At 40.7% G+C, this 16,971-nt stretch overlaps 1 protein-coding gene across 1 annotated transcript; it reads right to left on the reverse strand.

Moving 5' to 3' along the window:
• Window positions 1–2,170: 2,170 nt before the first annotated feature.
• On the reverse strand, window positions 2,171–16,633 carry kmt5c (lysine methyltransferase 5C). The gene is made up of 9 exons (XM_055051719.1): window positions 16,322–16,633; window positions 15,824–15,956; window positions 14,554–14,719; window positions 12,362–12,471; window positions 12,108–12,271; window positions 10,535–10,554; window positions 10,269–10,405; window positions 10,017–10,189; window positions 2,171–9,276 (listed from the first exon to the last, which is right to left on the reverse strand). Exons 2-9 carry the CDS (start codon window positions 15,934–15,936, stop codon window positions 4,652–4,654), a joined length of 5,508 nt encoding a protein of 1,835 aa, XP_054907694.1. The 5' UTR covers window positions 15,937–15,956; window positions 16,322–16,633; the 3' UTR covers window positions 2,171–4,651.
• Between the last annotated feature and the right edge of the window lie 338 nt (window positions 16,634–16,971).

A 16,971-nucleotide genomic window follows, 5' to 3' on the forward strand; every position in this document is an offset into this window, starting at 1 on the left:
TAATATTTCATGTTTTTTAAGCAAATATGTAATTTATGCAAAGTCCTGTATCAAGTCAGCTTTCCGCAATCAACAATAAATCAATTAAATGCATAATAAATTAAAACAGGCTTAATTTTCATTTGCATGATTTATCATTTTTCTAGCTTTTCTCAGGTTCAAAATCTGAACATGGTGATGCATTCATATATTCAGAAAAACACAAAGACAATTACAAATTTGGTCTTTTATCATCTTTCGGTCCGGTTGTTATTTATAATTGTCAATATTATTATTTTGGGTCCATAGATTTTGGCTTGTAATCATTTTGCTTATGTAACATTATTTGTTTGTATAATGAACAGGGAATATTAATGCCTTAACATGGTTTTAATTACAGATCTCTAATAATCAGTCATATTTAATTAAACTGAGGTAAGTGGTAAGATTAAATGTTTACTCCTTTTTACTCAGCAAAAACACAAAATCTTAAGAGTATTTTAGATCTAGTTTCTAAATATCTTGTAATAAGAAAACTAACTTACAGATAAGTAAGTTAGGAGCTTGTTTTAAGTAAATGTGTCTTTAATATTGACTTGACAATAAAGGTACTAGTATTAGCAGATTATTCCACTTATAACATGGGAAAATGTCTCGTTACGAGTGGAATAATCTGCTAGTGGGACTCTTTTTTTGTTCTCAATATTTACAACAAATGAGCTCCTATCTTGTGGGTAAGTTACTTTTAAGTTAGTTTTGTTGTTACTGTAAGTGAACTAAGATATTCACATTAGAAACTAGACCAATAACACTTGGTAAGATTTTGTGTCTTTGCAGTGCAAGCTAATTATTTTGTTCCTAGTTATGTGTCTGCATGATTTCTCGTTTTTAAAAACCAAATAAATAAGTATTGAAATAAATACATAAATAAAAATTAAGTTTTTAGAAGGAGAAGCTATCATTTTACTCTTTAGATTCTGTCGTGCATTGCAGCAGCTTTAATTCGAGCAGGAAAAACGTTTTTCCTGCCTTCCAACATCAGTGTCTGTCATCATCTCTTTCCAGCTCTTGACTGTAAAATCCACTATTTCATCCCTCTACTGTAGAAGCATCGTCTCCCTCTCATTCTCCTCACTGCCGTCATTATGGGAAATATGTTACACTTGGCAACGGAAATAGCAGCTTGGCTGAGAGCTAGAAAGAAAAGACAGAAGTGGGTCATGTGCTGTAAAAAGAGAAATGCTGCTCTTAGGATGAAAGGAGCAGAAGAAGAGAAAGGAGAGCAGCTTTAAAATCAAGCAGATGAATATTTTAGAGGCGATGGGAACAGTCAGCTTAACACTAAAGGATGTAGCATCATCACCCTTTATTGCACGCTTTAATCACCATCAGACAAAACCACAAAGGAACACTTCAGTTTAATTTCTGATTAGCAGAGAGGAAGAAAGTTGTGAAGTTTCAGCATGGTTAAGGTTGAAAGGTAATATCTCATGTTCGTAATGAGATATCACGGCCATCTGGACCGAAAGTCCAATAAAATACAAAAGATCTGAAACTGATTTTCTGTTGGGTAGTAACTCGGACATTTGTGTAGCTTTTTTGAAAAAAATATTTTTTTTACGCTCTACTTTTTACTTTTACTTGACTAATCATATGAAGTATCTTTCCTCTTACTTGAGGAAAATGTCCAGATTTTTGACCCAGTGAACTAAAAACAAACATGTTTTAACCAAACATTCGCCAGACAGACACCTGCAGTTTGAGTTTCAGAAGCTTTTTATTGAAACTCATTTAGATTTTTTTTTTTTTATCATTTTCATCTTTAAAATTTCCACTAACTTTATATTTTGGTTCATCTGATGATGTAATTTTAAAATATTAAATGACTAATAATTTGAAAATGGCTACAAGCAAAAGCGCAGTTATACGACCTTACAACTTTGAAAAGCAAAAGTAGAGCTTCCTGCACAAAGTCAACAACAAAGCACTTGACTTTTCCAGCAGCCGTTGTACTGCAGTAAAACTAGCTGACCAAACATACTGGAGATATGCTTGGGTTGCTAGGTAACAGCGCAATGTACTTGATAATCTGGAGGTTTTTGAAACTGCTCATTTTCCAGACTTTTACCACCATATTTATTTTTCATTTAATGAAAAATAAATATTCAAAAGAAAAAGGTAGAGGCAAACATAGAAAAAAGAATCATCTTTAATGATATAGGCTACATTTGTACATTTCTACAACTTCCAGTAGGACTAACAGCCAATTAGAAAAAAACAATCTAGTTTCATCTGCAACAGTTAAAAAAACCGATCTTTAAAATTAAATACATCATGTAAATATCGTCATGTCCCATTAAATAACAACAATAATAATAATAATAATAACATTTTTAAAAAACTCACACATTTAATAGTTTGAACAATCAACGTGAAATATAAATTACATCGAAAGCACCTTTTCCGGAAGTGAGGATATTAAAATAAATAATTGGCCTTTTTTTCTTCGTCATACCAAGACAGTACGTCGTCACGGTAAGCACGAGAACGCTCCCACCGCACGAAGTCAAACCGATTCAACTTCCAGCACGAAATGTTCTCAATCTCAACCAAAATAAAATAATATAAAATACATCTGTACATGAGTAGCTTCATCAACAAGCACTACAAACATGGAAACATTATAAAAGAATTTCTAATCTGAGGGATTAGAAATTACCAACGCAGATGAGAGGATTGTCACACTGCTGATGCAACAACATGGAGGAAAGCGGATCTGGTCCTGGATTCGTAGAGGAAGTCTTTCACTGCACCGATCATGCAAACACACCTCCAGCCGCATCCGACACATGCACACAACTCAGGAGTTTACACGCCGAAGTGAGACAAGAGCTTAACGTGGGTATTAAGAAAAAAATAAATAAAATAAAAAATAAAAAGTTTCTACGGGTGCTTGAAAACATCACGAGAATTTCAAAAAGAGGCACCAAACCGCCTCTTTAAGCTCCACCGGCAAACAGTTGTGGTGGACTCTGGCTCTTCTACCATTTATGGGATGGAAAAATTCATACATCTATGTTACAGTACAGTAAGAAGGGCTTCAATGTGTGCAGCGGGTCACAAAAACCTCTTCAAACCCCTTTGAGTTTCTCACATTTTGTCATTTTACAACCACAAACTTCAAATTTGATATAATACTGATGCATGTTTCTGTTCTACATAAAATGATTTAGACTTAATAGCAGAAAACTAACACCATGATACATGGTGGTGGCTGCAATATGCTGTGGGGGTACATTTCTACAAATGTATTAGATGATGAAAAAGCTGCAGGGTAGAGATGAGGCTAAACATATGACAAAAACTACAATTGTAGCACATTTATGTGTTAGTACAGCCTAGTCAAAGTAAAGTTGGACAGCAGGACAATGCTTAATGGAGCAATCTACAAATCTGGTTTGTAAAAGATGCAAAAAATAAAAACAAAAGTGGGAAGATCAGTGAAACATTTTGGCAAACACACAAGAAAACACTTTAAACATGGCAGTGACAGTGTAATGCTGTGGGGAAATGTTTCTACTAACTTATTAGTAGAAATATACTAAGCTGCAAAAGGATAAAAATAACAGCTACAATCAAAGTGCATTATTCTAGAAGGGCCTAGTCAAAGTAAGGTGATAAAGTCTGCCAATGCTTACTTGAGAACAAATCTGGCCTTTAAAAAATATTTTAAAACTGTGGACCTACATACAAGAAAACATAATCCCCACTTTAAAACATAGTGGTGGCAACATCATGCTGTGGGGACACAGGGACACAGAATCTTTCCCCGAGTTAACAGAAAGATGGATGGAGCCAAACTCTGGGAGTTAAGCTGCAGACTAAGACATATGGTTCTCAAACTGTGGTACACATACAACTCGTGGCACTTCAGCTGCCTTTACGTGGTACAGTGAACCAGGAGCAAGTGCTGGTAGCTGTGGATAATATAATACTTCCATTCTCGATTCAAAGTTTGGATGGAAGATTCAAGCTAAACTTCAACAAAGAGATTTGCTAACTGATCAGGCTAACTGCTATAAGCAAAACCAGCAATTAACAGATGACGTAGCTCAGTTAATTATCAATTTACTCTGCTATATTTTCCCTGAAGCTCAAATGTTTATATAGTCACTGATTACTACAAAATTTTAAAAGTAAGGTGGCCATATTGGATTGTAAGTTGGTGAAAGAAGTACTATTTTACTACATTAGTTAATCTTTCTGTTAAGTTCTCCGTCTAATACTGCATCCCTCAACTATATCCAGATAAACTGAAACGAACACTGAAAGATGGGTGGTCAGGCCACTGAAATGGTCTAATCAAAGTACAGACTTAAACCCAACTAAGTCTTGAAGATAAAAAATAGTTTTGTGGTTTTAATGTGAAGAAATGTGAAAAACTTTAAGACCTATGAATAATTTTTTCCAAAGAATTCCACTTGACCTGCAGGTTCAAAGGTAATGCTTTAATATTTGGTATTCTGAACAAACTGTAGTGGACATTTCTGCTATTTCAAACCCTGCATGAGTCATTTCTACATCAAGATAATTCATTAGAAAACCAGATAATGAACGGAAATGTTTAGAAAAACAACCAACATCTAAAAGATTTCAAGAGATCCAGTCACTTTCAGTCCGAGTACTGCAAGTCTAAATCCACCGTACCGTCCGTCACCACCAGTCGCACCCGTTTGGGTTTTGTGGCGCCCATTGGGTGCGATGTAGGAACCCCAACGTAGTGTGAAGCACCTTGGTTTTCCCCTGGCTGGCACTGCTGCTGCATGTCCTTTCGGCAGTGTTCATCCTGACTTCTGAGGCCAGCGAACCCGCCCAACGAGGACGGGTTGGACAGTTGGGGTCCGCAAGGTTCAAGGACCAATCGTCCTTGAGTGCCCGAGGGCTCCATCAAGCAGTGGTAGGTGTAGTTTGTAGCACCCAGGCCGGGGTAGCCATCAGAACCATCCCTCAGGCCTAGAGTGAGTGAATGGTCGCCACTGAAGTTCAGCACATAGGGAGGACCTTGGTAGCCGTAAGGGAAGGAGGCGGTGGACTGAATTTTGGGTGCTGGTGTACCTGGAGGTGTGCTGTGGACTAGTTGAGGGCTGCTGTGCTGAGAGATGGGTGAGAGAGAGGAATAGCTAAAGTCATAAGCATCCTGCTGTGTGTAACATGGCTGGTGTTTGTCGGTTTTATCCAGCTTTTTGTCTTGCTGGGATGAGTAGCAGTCGGATACTTTGCTAGGAAAGAAGAAGGGCCTTGGCATCTCGGAAAAGTTTTTGTACCCCATGTTAGTTTCAGCCGCTTCCTGTTTGTCTGATGCCATTTTGTTTTTACCGAAAGACTGTGAAATAGAGGAACTGGGTCTGCTAAAGTGAAGGTTGGAGCTGGCGAGGTTGCTGGAGGAACTGAGATGGCCGACGTCCTTTCCAAATCCATGGAAAGATACGTTGCTTTTTTGAGACACATTAGGAACAAATTTCTGACTTTGTTTGGCAGAGATCCGGGTACCGCCACTAGCAGCTATTGTGTCCTCGCTCGGCGCGCTGTACAGGTTCTGCGTCTGGCTACCCCCCTGGTACTTCAGAACCCTGTGGATTACCGTAGATGGCTTCTCCTGGTAGCTGAACGGACCTTCAGAAGAGTTGGGATGCTTTGTTGAGAGGACTGAAGGGGAAAGGAATCTGTTGGACACTTGAGCTGGCGTTCCTCTGACCACAGTTGGCTGGTTACTTGGGAATGACTGGGATTTACTTGGAATGGTCATGCGATGGAACGGGCCTTGGGTTTTGAGACTGAGCTGCGTTTTTGATTGGCTGGTGGTGGCCTTGAAGTTGATGGAAGGCTGGCTTAAAACAACTGGATTTCCGGTGAAAATACGAGTTTTGCTGGCAACGGACAAAGCTGGTTGAGTTTTGGGGTCGTCTTTGGAGAGCCTTGCTCCCATATTTTTGCTCATAATACGTTCCTTGCTCACGTCTGAATTTACAGAAGCTGAAAACCCAAAACCAGAGTTGAGTCCATCTTTGGAGATGCCCTTGGCTTCACAGTTCTGAACACTCCCAGAGTCACTTTTGGAAGCAACCAAGCCCGGGAAAAACTGCAGATCCTCACTGGTGAAGTTATTCCCCGGACTTGGCGGGCCCAAGTAGGGTGTTTCGGTGGACCAGGTGTCAGTAGGACTGTGGGAGAGAGGACTGCTAAAAGGGTCGGTGGGTGGGTCAAGGGAGCACAGGTCTGATGGGGAGGATGGGAGAATGTTCTGCGGCTGGTCGTATCCCTCAAAGCCGAGGCACTGGAAGTCCAGGATGTCTTCGCAGCAGTTGGTGAAGCTGGGCTCGGCGGACAGCATATTGACAGCATCCACAAACGGGGGGGACTGGGACGGGGTCTGGATCACAGAACTGGAGGCGGTGGTGCAAGCCGCCGCGGGCTTCTCCAATGTCTGAGAAGAACACAGGCCTTCGGAGAGCCTGGAGAGGCTGTTGTCAATCTGCTGGAGTGTATGACTCAGACAAGGGGTGGGCGTCTCCATTGGCACACTCTTACGCTGTTTGTCAACTTTGAGCCTCTGTTTCCTTCCCCCCATGTACGTCTCCAACCTTTCTATGATTCGCTCTCCGGCTGAGTGTGCAGCTTCGGTTTTGCCCTCGTTAAGAGGTGATGACAGTGACAACGGCGAAAGAGAGAGGGAAAACGGAGGTGGTTCTGTTTTTAGAGACATAAGATTGTTGTTGAGTCTCAGACAAGTCTCCTCTTTCTTCTGCCTCCCTAAAACGTGACTCTTGACCTCTCTTTTGACATTAACCTCGGCCATTAGGTCAGGCAGTACAAGCCCCTTTTTGCTGTCCACCTCCCAGATATCCTCCACCTTCCTCCGCAGTTTCAGAACCGGCAACTGAAGGCCGTTTGAACCCAGTTCTGGTTCCAGTTTTTGTTGGGACGCGCTCTCAAACAGGCAGCAACTTTTTAAAAGACGATCCTCCACTTTAGTTTCTGAAAGCATCTCAGTGGTTCCGTTCAGGTTCAACAGGGGCCGGCTTTCCAACTTTTCTGTAATTTCACTTTTTTTGTCAACAGATTCACTTCGTCCAACTTTAGTTTCACTAACTCCATCCATCTGGACGTCCGTAACTTGTTTTTTGTTCTTTTTGTCGTTTCTTCGTCTCAATCGATGCAGTCTGCTCTTCGACTTCTGACTCGCTTGAACGTGAGCCTCCATCTCTCGGTTTAAGATGGACACAGAATCCATGATTGCTTTGAAAGGATCGCACGCCATCGAGTCGTCATGCTTTTCCGTTTTCAGTGCTAAGTTCTCGCCCTGAACATCCCACACTTTCCCTCTTCTCCGCTTGAGGCGGATCTTAAAATCAAAGCCGTCTTTTGTTTTCTCTGAGCTGTTTTCTTTAGGGGACGATGTTTCCAGGTTGTTTTGGGAGTTTTTTTGGGATCTACGTGTGACAGCTGCAGGATTATCACTCATATCTTCACAAATTTCCTCCTCCTGATTTTCTTGTTTGCATTGCCGGACTTTCCTCAGCAGGTGGCCTCGTGGAGATCCGTTCGGTCTGGAGCGAAGCACTCTGGTAGCTACCGGTTGTTTTTGGATCCGCCTTGGAACTGATTTATTATCTTTCTTGGCTTCTCCAGAGGTAGCAGACGTGTTCTGTTGTGGGGCTGGAGGCGACGTCACCAGGGCCGTGTTTTTCTGAGCACGATCGGAGGGGGAAGTCGGACCTCGCTGCGAGTCGATCTCCACGGAGCTCCGAAAAGTGCGTTTCTTCAGAGGTATGTTGGACTGCGGGTTGGCGTCCGGGTGCGGCTGAGCCTTTGTAGAAACGGCCGACCTGTGAGGTAGAGAGTTAATGGAGGAGGCCGGCAGTTCACTGCGCTTCGGTTCGGACTGGACCTGTGTACTTTGTACACCCAAGTCCGTGCAAACAGAAACCAATTGCTCGTCGTTTGAGGTTCCCATCTCATTTTGTGATTTCTCTAATTTAGTTTTCCGCACACTTCGTTTTTTCATAAACCGCCCCTTAACTGAACGATTGTAACTCCCTCTGTTTATGTCTCCCTGCAGCCTCTGATCTAAAAAAGATTTATCTTTTCTTAAAATGTCCGACAGCAAAACCTTTGCCTGTTTTATTACCACATCTTCAGGACGCTCATTCAAGCATCTCTTCGTCTGTCCTGACACTTTAACTTCCACTGCCTCTGCATTTTTAACACTCTGGATATTAGTCCCTGCTTTCGACTTCCCCACTTTCTCAGCTTCAGTTGACTTAGTGTCTCTCTTCTCTTCCTTGAGCTCCGTTTGCACCGTTTTTATTTCCACAACTCTGTCAACCCCCTTTTTCTCGCAGCCAGATGGATTCCCTGTGACTTCTTTGTGAGCATCTGTTCCATCTGTGGCCTTGAGGAGCGTTTCCTTCCCTCCTCGTTTGCTCGTAGCTGTGCAGACGTCTGACCTGGAAACCTGTTTTCTTGGCAGGTTCCCAGGTTTGGGGGGCGGTTGGCTCCTTCCTCTCTCTAAAACGCCACCCTTCTCCTCTTCTTCTTGTGTTTTTCCGGTCTCGAGGGGTTGTGGGATTGATAACCTGGTAAGGTTGACGGTAACGTATTGCTTCAGGGTGATTACTGGATTGTTGGCAGCCTTCTCCAACACGGTCAGAGTCGGAGCAGCGATCCTGGTTTCAACTTTCCTGCTTTGACTTTCAGTGATTGCTTTTTTTACGTTCTCCTGCTTTATTGCGCTGCAGGTTTTGTCCCTTTCAACAGGCGGACAAACTGTAGTAGTGTTAGCTGTGTTTGTGCTACTGGACTCCGTCTTTGTCTCCTGCGTTTTATGAGCCACGCTTTTGGCTCTTGAGCAGATCTTCATGTTCAAAGCCACGCTATTGACGGCGGATCTGCTTCTCAGATTGGTCGGAGCGGAGGAATTCAAAGTCAAAGATTTCGGGTTTTCCTCGACAGTCGCTTTTCTTGGCTTCATTTCCTCTAGTTCCTGCAGCAAGCCCCTCTCTTTGCTTTTGGGATCCCTGCAGTGCAGCAGGAAATCCACCGAGTGGCGCCGCACTCTGATGCGCAGGTCCCTCAGAGTGACCTGCGATGGCAGCGGAGCGGTCCGGCAGCGTTTCAGCAGGTAATTCCCCGACCGCCTCTGCTTTTCCCGCCTCCACCTCTTGGTGTCGTTCAGCTTCTTGTTCTTCAGAGCGTTTCTCCTCATCTGCTGGGTGAAGGAGTTCCTGGAGGGGATCGCTGGCAGTGAAAGGAGACAAAACAAGCAGCTGGATTATATAAAACAAAGAAAAATAAAAACAGCTCTGGCCAAAAGTTTTGATTAATGTGAAGTTTTGGGTTTCATCATTAATTTTACACCATTTTCTAGAGTGCAATTTATTTAATAAACAACCTTCAAAATAAATGTCAGAGGAAAGAAACTGAAAAAAAGAAAGAAAGATTTTAACACATTTTTTTCAATAAATATACATTTTAACATTTTACTTCAACATTCGTGCAAACATTGAATTGAAAACCATCTTTCTATCAACCACAGAGCAAACGACATTGAAGCACCAAAGATAAAAAAATCAGTTAAGAAAGAAAAAAAAAAACACAAAGAAAGATAAAGGAGAGACAGAAGGAAAGATAGGAAGGTAAGGAGAAAAGAAGGAAGCAAGGAAGGAAGAATGGAAGGAAAAGAGGAGGGAAGCAAAGAAGGAAGATAAAGAAAGGAAAGAAGAAATGAAGAAAAGAGGGGAAGGAGGAAGGAAGGACTGAAAACAGGAACAAAAGGAGGGAGGGAAGGATCCAAAAAGGGAATAATACATAAAGAAAGGACAGAAGAATGAAAACGGACAGATGATGCAATAATTATTGTAAACATTTCAGGTTCAATTAAATATGATTTACAGATGAAACTCTGGGCGGATTTTATTTCATTCATACCAGAGCTGTAAAATCTCTGGATTAGATTTTCTCCCTGTGTTTCTGTTCACCTGTGAAGATCCCGGCGTGGATTCCCGGGGCGCCGGGCCTGGCGGTGAGGTGTCCTCGCTCCCTGTGGTGGCGCAGGTATCGCTCCCGGAGCCGGTACTTCTGGCCCACGGCCTCCTTGGCCTCCTCGCTGTCCGGCTGCTTCCCCCTGTGCCTGAAGTGGCCCTCGCCGTTCCTGATCGGATCAAACACACGCGCCGTGAGCGACACCCGAGCCGCCGCCGAGACAAAGCCAGACGGAGCGGCGGACACACCTCTCGCAGGTGCAGCATTCGCACATTTCGTTGCCTTCGCCGAAGAAGCTGGCGCCATAGTAACAGGTGATTTCCTCCCCAGGCGAGATGGGTCGGATCACTTCCACGCAGGCGATGTTCTTCTCACCGGGGAGAAACTTGACAGGTGCAAAAAGAGGAGAGAAAAACGATGAGACAAAAGGTGGGTCCAACAACAACAGCTGTGTCAGAAAACATTAAATAAAAGGCGATTTCTGTAATAATAACGCAGGTCGGCGATGTTTCACCTTGCAGTTCGGTTTGCAGTCTTCAATCCAGGAGAGAAATGGAAAAGAAAAAGATTTCAGTTAATAATTAAGTCACCATATAAATGGAAATTAGGGTTACAAATAACGATTATTTTAGTATTTGATTAATGGGATAAAGAAATCACCGCATTCTACCGATTTTCATTTAACCTGGTGAGCCTTTTATTTGATAAATTCTTTATTTTTTAAGAAAAACAAACATGTTACTGCCTAAAATGCAATAACAGCATTTCTTTCATGCATGCTAACCAGCTGAAGTTCTGCATAAAACATTTTCACAGACAAAGAATGTTGTTTCATCCTAAATGCAAAACTTATCTATATTTTGAACAGTTTTGGGCTTAATTACAGCTTTGATTCTGATCATCTTTTCACCAATTTTTAAGTCTGTATACAAACAATTAATTGATTTAGTTCATCACTGTTTCAATAATCAATTAATTAATTTGTAAATCTTTCAGGCTGTGAAAAATAGCCTGGATAAGAATTGTATTGTTTATAGGAATAATGGGGGAAAATATCATGTTAACAAAAACAATAAACTCATTAATAAAACCCATAAACTGATAAAAATAAATCTACCATTTTGTTTTGCCATCTAAATCATTTTTCCCCTAAATTTTAATTTAATCTCTGACAGATTTAAAACCCAAAAACAAAACCTTAATAAAAAGAAATCCCACAAAATATCAAATTACAATTTTACTGCCTTATCCTTTATCTCCAGTGAAAACTAAAGGAGCGCCCCCAGCAGTCTCATTCAGGTAATGCAGTTTTAAAACCACAGTTAAAGGTGCAACTCTTTAAAATAAGATTATTTCTGCAACAAGATTAAAATAGCAATAAACAAACATTTCAGGAATCATAGATATAAATATTGCATTTAAAATACATTTAAAAACACATATTTGCCTAAATCAATCCAACTCACAACTCTTAATCACCAGATCATCCTGTATTGATGTCTAATCGATTAATCGATTATTCTGACGATTAATCGGATGAAAAAAATGACACTTTTTGCGGATTTTCATTTCATATTAGAAATACATTTAAATATGCAAACATTTCAATTTCTTTTTCAAAGACAAAAAGCATTTTGTCTAAAGTACAACAGCAGCAATTCTTTAGTAAACAAAAATAGCAAAAGATGCTAAAAACACTTCTAAAAATACCAAGCTCAGCACTTTTTGCTTGACTTAATTTCAATAAATTGTGGGTCTGATCTATTGATTATTTTCTGAATCAGCTGATTAATAGTTGGATCCAAACCTGGTTAAGAGGAGATTTATTTACAGACTGGGAATTGGGTGAAGCTAAAACTTCTACTTGAGGAGATCTGGGTAAAAATAGATTTAATCTTAAATACAAAATGTTTATATTTTTGTTATTGCTCTGAGTGTGTTGTTCTTTCAGTAAATTGCCTTTTTTGAGTCTTCAGTAAACAATTAATCCATTACTTAATTAGTTGATTATTTCAGCAATCGATTGATCACAATTAATCCAGTTAATTGCACTAATTCTAAGATAAAAGCAGAGAAAAGACGCTGACCATGGTTGATGAAAGCTGCGGGCCCGAGCCACAGCTGAGCGCAGCGTTTACGTGTGGAGTACATGACGCTGAAGTCGTTGACCCCTGCCCTCAGCACGGCGCTGTCGGCGGGGTTCAGCTCTGCTATGCAGCCCAGTAGGACCTCCACGCGCTCTCCAACGAACCTGCAGGACAGACGAACAGACGCAGCTGTGAGAGCTCAGGGCAGGGCTGGAACCGACAGCTGGAAGAAGAGGGAAGGAGGGATGGATTACCAATGCCTGGTGGCTGTTATCTTCGCTCCGTTGGTCTCCGATGAGTATCTGTCACACGACTCTATTTTGATCCCACTGTCCAGCAGGAAGGCACTGAGGTAGCGATACACCTGCAGCCACATCCAACAACACATAACAGTGACCTTTATGCTTCCTTGAACGAGTCAGCGGAGCTCTATGGAATAAACAAAACATGTGTGCCAAGATTTTTGGACAAAATCATCCTTAGATAATAAAATTTCAGTCTGTTCTGTTCAGAATTAGGTGTTTTAGGGCAGAGGTGTCAACATCCAGTCCTCGGTGTCCTGCAACTTTTAGATGTGCCTCTGCTGCACCACACCTGAACAGAATAATTAGGTCATTATCAAGGCTCTGGAGACCTGACCTACACAAGGAGGAGGTAATTAAGCCATTTCATTCCTGTGTTTTGTTCCTGTGGCACATCGAAAAACTGCAGGACATCGGCCCTCGAGGACTGGAGTTTGACACCCCTGTTTTAGGGCCTCCATAAAGCTGCTGTTTACGTTTGAAAATGGTGCACAATTACACAACCGTACATCTTTGAAAAGCAGAAGTGGAACCTCCTGCACACCCAACAAGAATGCAGAAAGTGGTTTCTGAATACTAAGTAAACAACAAAACACTTGACCGGTTAACGCAAACGTGTTGGAGCTCAGCTTGGGTTGCTAGGTAACGGACGGAATTCCACTGAGGTTGCTAGGTAACAGACGGAATTCCACTGAGGTTGCTAGGTAACAGACGGAATTCCACTGAGGTTGCTAGGTTACGGACGGAATTCCACTGAGGTTGCTAGGTTACGGACGGAATTCCACTGAGGTTGCTAGGTAACGGGCAATGCCCACAGAATGTGACTTAATCTTGAAGTTTTTGAAACGGCTCATTCTCCAGTCTCCAAAAAACATTAATTTACTGCTAAAAACTGGCCGGGTGTTTTTTATTTATTTTTTTCTTAAGGACTTTTGCTATTTCTCGAAGCAGTTCATAACCAAGTGGAAGTACAAAAACATGAAAAATGTGAATTTTGTATAATTTGTCCCTTTTCCTACAATCCCAAGATGTAGTCCTTTGATATTTTGTACCAATTGCAGTCAAATTTAGCTTAAAAATATTATCTGGTGTTCTCAAATTACATAATTTGGTACGAACACTGCAGTTCTTGACAGATTAGACTTCAAAGAGGTATGAAAAGATTTGAGTTTATTTTTAAGCCACATCGCCCCGCTCTATGTTGACATTAATAACTAAGCATTTATAAAGATGAATGATTAAGTTCATATGCATGAATCAGCCTGCAAACATGCTGGTTCATCCTGACCTGCAGGTTTGGCCACATGTTGCCATTTTCTATTGCTTTCCTTTTCCAATTAGCTTCAACCAAATCAGCTTCTCTTTGTAGTAACAACAGAAATAAACAAACTTTATCTCAATGTGTCTCTGTGGCTCTGGCAGTGTGAACGAAGCCCCACATGAACATGCAAAACGACTCGACGCGCGACCCATTTTTACTGTTTAGGTGTGAAAACTGTCACATCTGTAAAGCCGAGTGTAAAACATGAATATATGTGTGAAGACTCTTTAATAGCTGCTACAGTCACAAACTCTTTCACACAACTAACATCAGATTTCCACATTTTTAAAGACTCAAAAATAGTTTATTTTTTTCCACTAAATTTTAAATATTCTGTTAATTTGAGTCGATATGTTGGCCTGTCGCAATAAATGAATCAAACATGACAAACTGGAACGAGCACAATAACTTCTATTTACATTATTCATTATTTTTCTCTTTCTACAAAAAACTGGATGACTTCAGTTTGGTTCTTTTGTTTTTGAGGGACAATGTTGTTTACATAAACTTCATAATTGATTTCATTTGTTGTTTATGATTTTGATGATTTGCAGAAATCATCCAGGATGCCTCCTGCACTAAATAGAGATTCTTTAAAGCACAATTTGTGATTTATATTTGGCATCTAAAATTGACATTTTCTTTTAAAAACAGCTTGTGTCTTTGGGTTTTGCACAAAAAATAAGCTAACTGTTGATGCAAAACTAATATAAAGTTAGTCATGTAAATTTAAGGAAACATAAAACAGCAGATTTTAACAAATATTTTCTTCTAGATAATAAGAGAAAGAGAATTAGGGTGTGGTCCCCGTTCTGATGCCTACATGTTGTCTCAGCAGCTCCTGCCGGTGGCTCCCCAGAGCGTTGAAGTAGTCGCCAGCGAGCTCCCCGACCGTCAGCGCCTCAAACGTGGCGTTGAAGTCGTGCGTTCGCTGAAACCGCAGCAGCGTCTCCTTGAGAACGCCCCACCGTCTGATCTCTGGTGCCGGACTGGGACGGAAATAACGACCGGTTAAAGCAAAGAAACGAAGAGAAACAGAGGGAATTGTTTCGTTAAATATCTTCAATGTTTACTAAAAATCAGCGGGAAATGTTTGTGAATTGATGCTAACAGTGCAAAAAAACAAGTATTCCAACAGTAAATATCACGAGTCATATGACAACAGAGAGCAAAATAATACAAGAATAAAGTCGTAATGTTAGGATAATAAAATAGTAAAAGCAATAAAATTAAACGAAGAATGTTGAGTCTTTTGAAGTTTTACAGAAAATACTAAATATTTAGTCTTAACAAATCAGCATCAAATTATTATCAGTCGCAGAAATGTGTCTAACCAACTTCACCTTTTAATTCACTCCAGGAACTTTTTCTCACTAAAACAACTTTTTTCTCAAAATTAAGCAAAAATTATTGTATCTTGGCCATAAAAGTCACTTTTTGAGAAAATTTTCTGTCATTTATACCTTCATTTTTAGAAAAGAAATTGAGGTTAAGTAATAAAATCAGATCTGGAGCAAGTAAGTGTTTTTGTTGGCAAAAATAACATTCAAACCTGTAGCTGTAAAAATAATGACTATGCAGTAACATTTTTGGCTTAGTAAACTGTTACAATTGATTAAATTGCTTTTATTCTACATACAGTTAAAAGGTAATATATTCAACAACGCTGATATTTAATCTTAACTATGAAATCTGAAACTGGTATTGTTTTAATAATAATAAAAAGCAATTTATTTCTTCTTTGCTTCTTTTTCAAGTTGTTTTATGTGACAAATAATAATGCTCTTCACGACACCAGCTGCATAAAATGTTTTATTTTTGTCACTAACCTGCATACAGTTAACAATATATTCAAATTTATTGATAGGAAATAAATTTGCTGCAAAATAACAGATTTTGCAGCTTTTGAATCTCCATATATTCTTGTCGTGATAAGAGACATGATCAGTAGCAACGACTTTTCACTGATTACAGTCGTAGAAATCTTAATTATACATGATTTCGAAGACATTTCAGTTTCCTTATGTTTTTATCTGAGGTCCAGGTCTTTCACATGTGCTGCTAACACACTAGTTGTCAGTGTTTTGGATTACCTGATGTTCATTTTATGGGTGCTGAAGCCCAGAAGAGGGTCCAGCACCAAACTGGTGGCCAGGTCATCGGTCTCACACAACTCCTTCACACTCATTCTAGTGTAGCCGTCCATTGCCTCCCACCATCAGCATGCTGCAATCACAGGGGTCAAAATAACGAAACGTTACAGGGATTTGAAGCATTTCTGCACAACCAGTCTGCAGAGAACAGGCTGAAGAGCTTGGTTTAGGTGCTCAGATCAGCAGCACACAATCTCTTCATGCAGCATGTTGTTCATCTTTAATTTGCATGTTCAATAGTGGAATAAAAACAAGATCCAATGAAGTTCTGTAGGGTTTAAGCCCGCTGTGTTCTGACCAGAGGAGGGAGGAGGCTGTACGTTCAGCGGCCTGCAGCTAACGGAACATTATTGCATCATTTAGCTGATGAAATACACGCCATGCGGTATAATATTTAAAACTGCCTCCTCAATAGAAGATGCGGGAATTGAAACCCACCTGGGAGTCTTTTTGTAGTCGACGAAAGTGCCGCCAGGTAGACAAGTTAACGCCTGGAAGCGAAAGTTAGCCTAGCAACATAAAGTAGCTAGCTCTCCGCCGATCAGCTGCAAACGAAAATGGAGTCTGCTCGTCACTCCGTGTCCTGGCTGGTTGGATGGCGATAAACGAACAAATCCCGGTGTGAATCCCGAAAAGTACAAACGCACGACATTCCAGTAAAACGGGAGGAAAATGTTTCAAATGTGTCGTAAATTAGCTTTGTAAAGATCGCCGAAAGTTGATGAGAAACCTCCAGCACAACCAAACTACTCATGGTCACGCCCACGGATTTCCCTATTGGCTGAGGCCAACTTCAGTAACCCAAGGAAAGCGTTCCAAGCTCTCTGATTGGCCAGCTGGTTAGTGGGCGTTGCCACCCATGCTGGGGGGTGGGGGGAACGGTGAGAACGGTGAGAACCTCTTGTAGTACAGTGAGCTGTAGTGATGGGAATTCAGTATGTTTACTGAGATTCGAATTATTTGGCTTCATTTGTTAAAAATAACTGAATCGGTCGGCTCCTAAACGTCTCTTCACAAGACGCGCGTTAATTAACTAATTAATTTATTTCTTTTACGAAAGCAGGTGCTTTTATTATTATTTATTATTT

This window comes from Poeciliopsis prolifica, unplaced genomic scaffold (genome assembly GCF_027474105.1).
Source record: "Poeciliopsis prolifica strain line A6 unplaced genomic scaffold, Auburn_PproV2 SCAFFOLD034, whole genome shotgun sequence".
Lineage (NCBI taxonomy): Eukaryota > Metazoa > Chordata > Actinopteri > Cyprinodontiformes > Poeciliidae > Poeciliopsis > Poeciliopsis prolifica.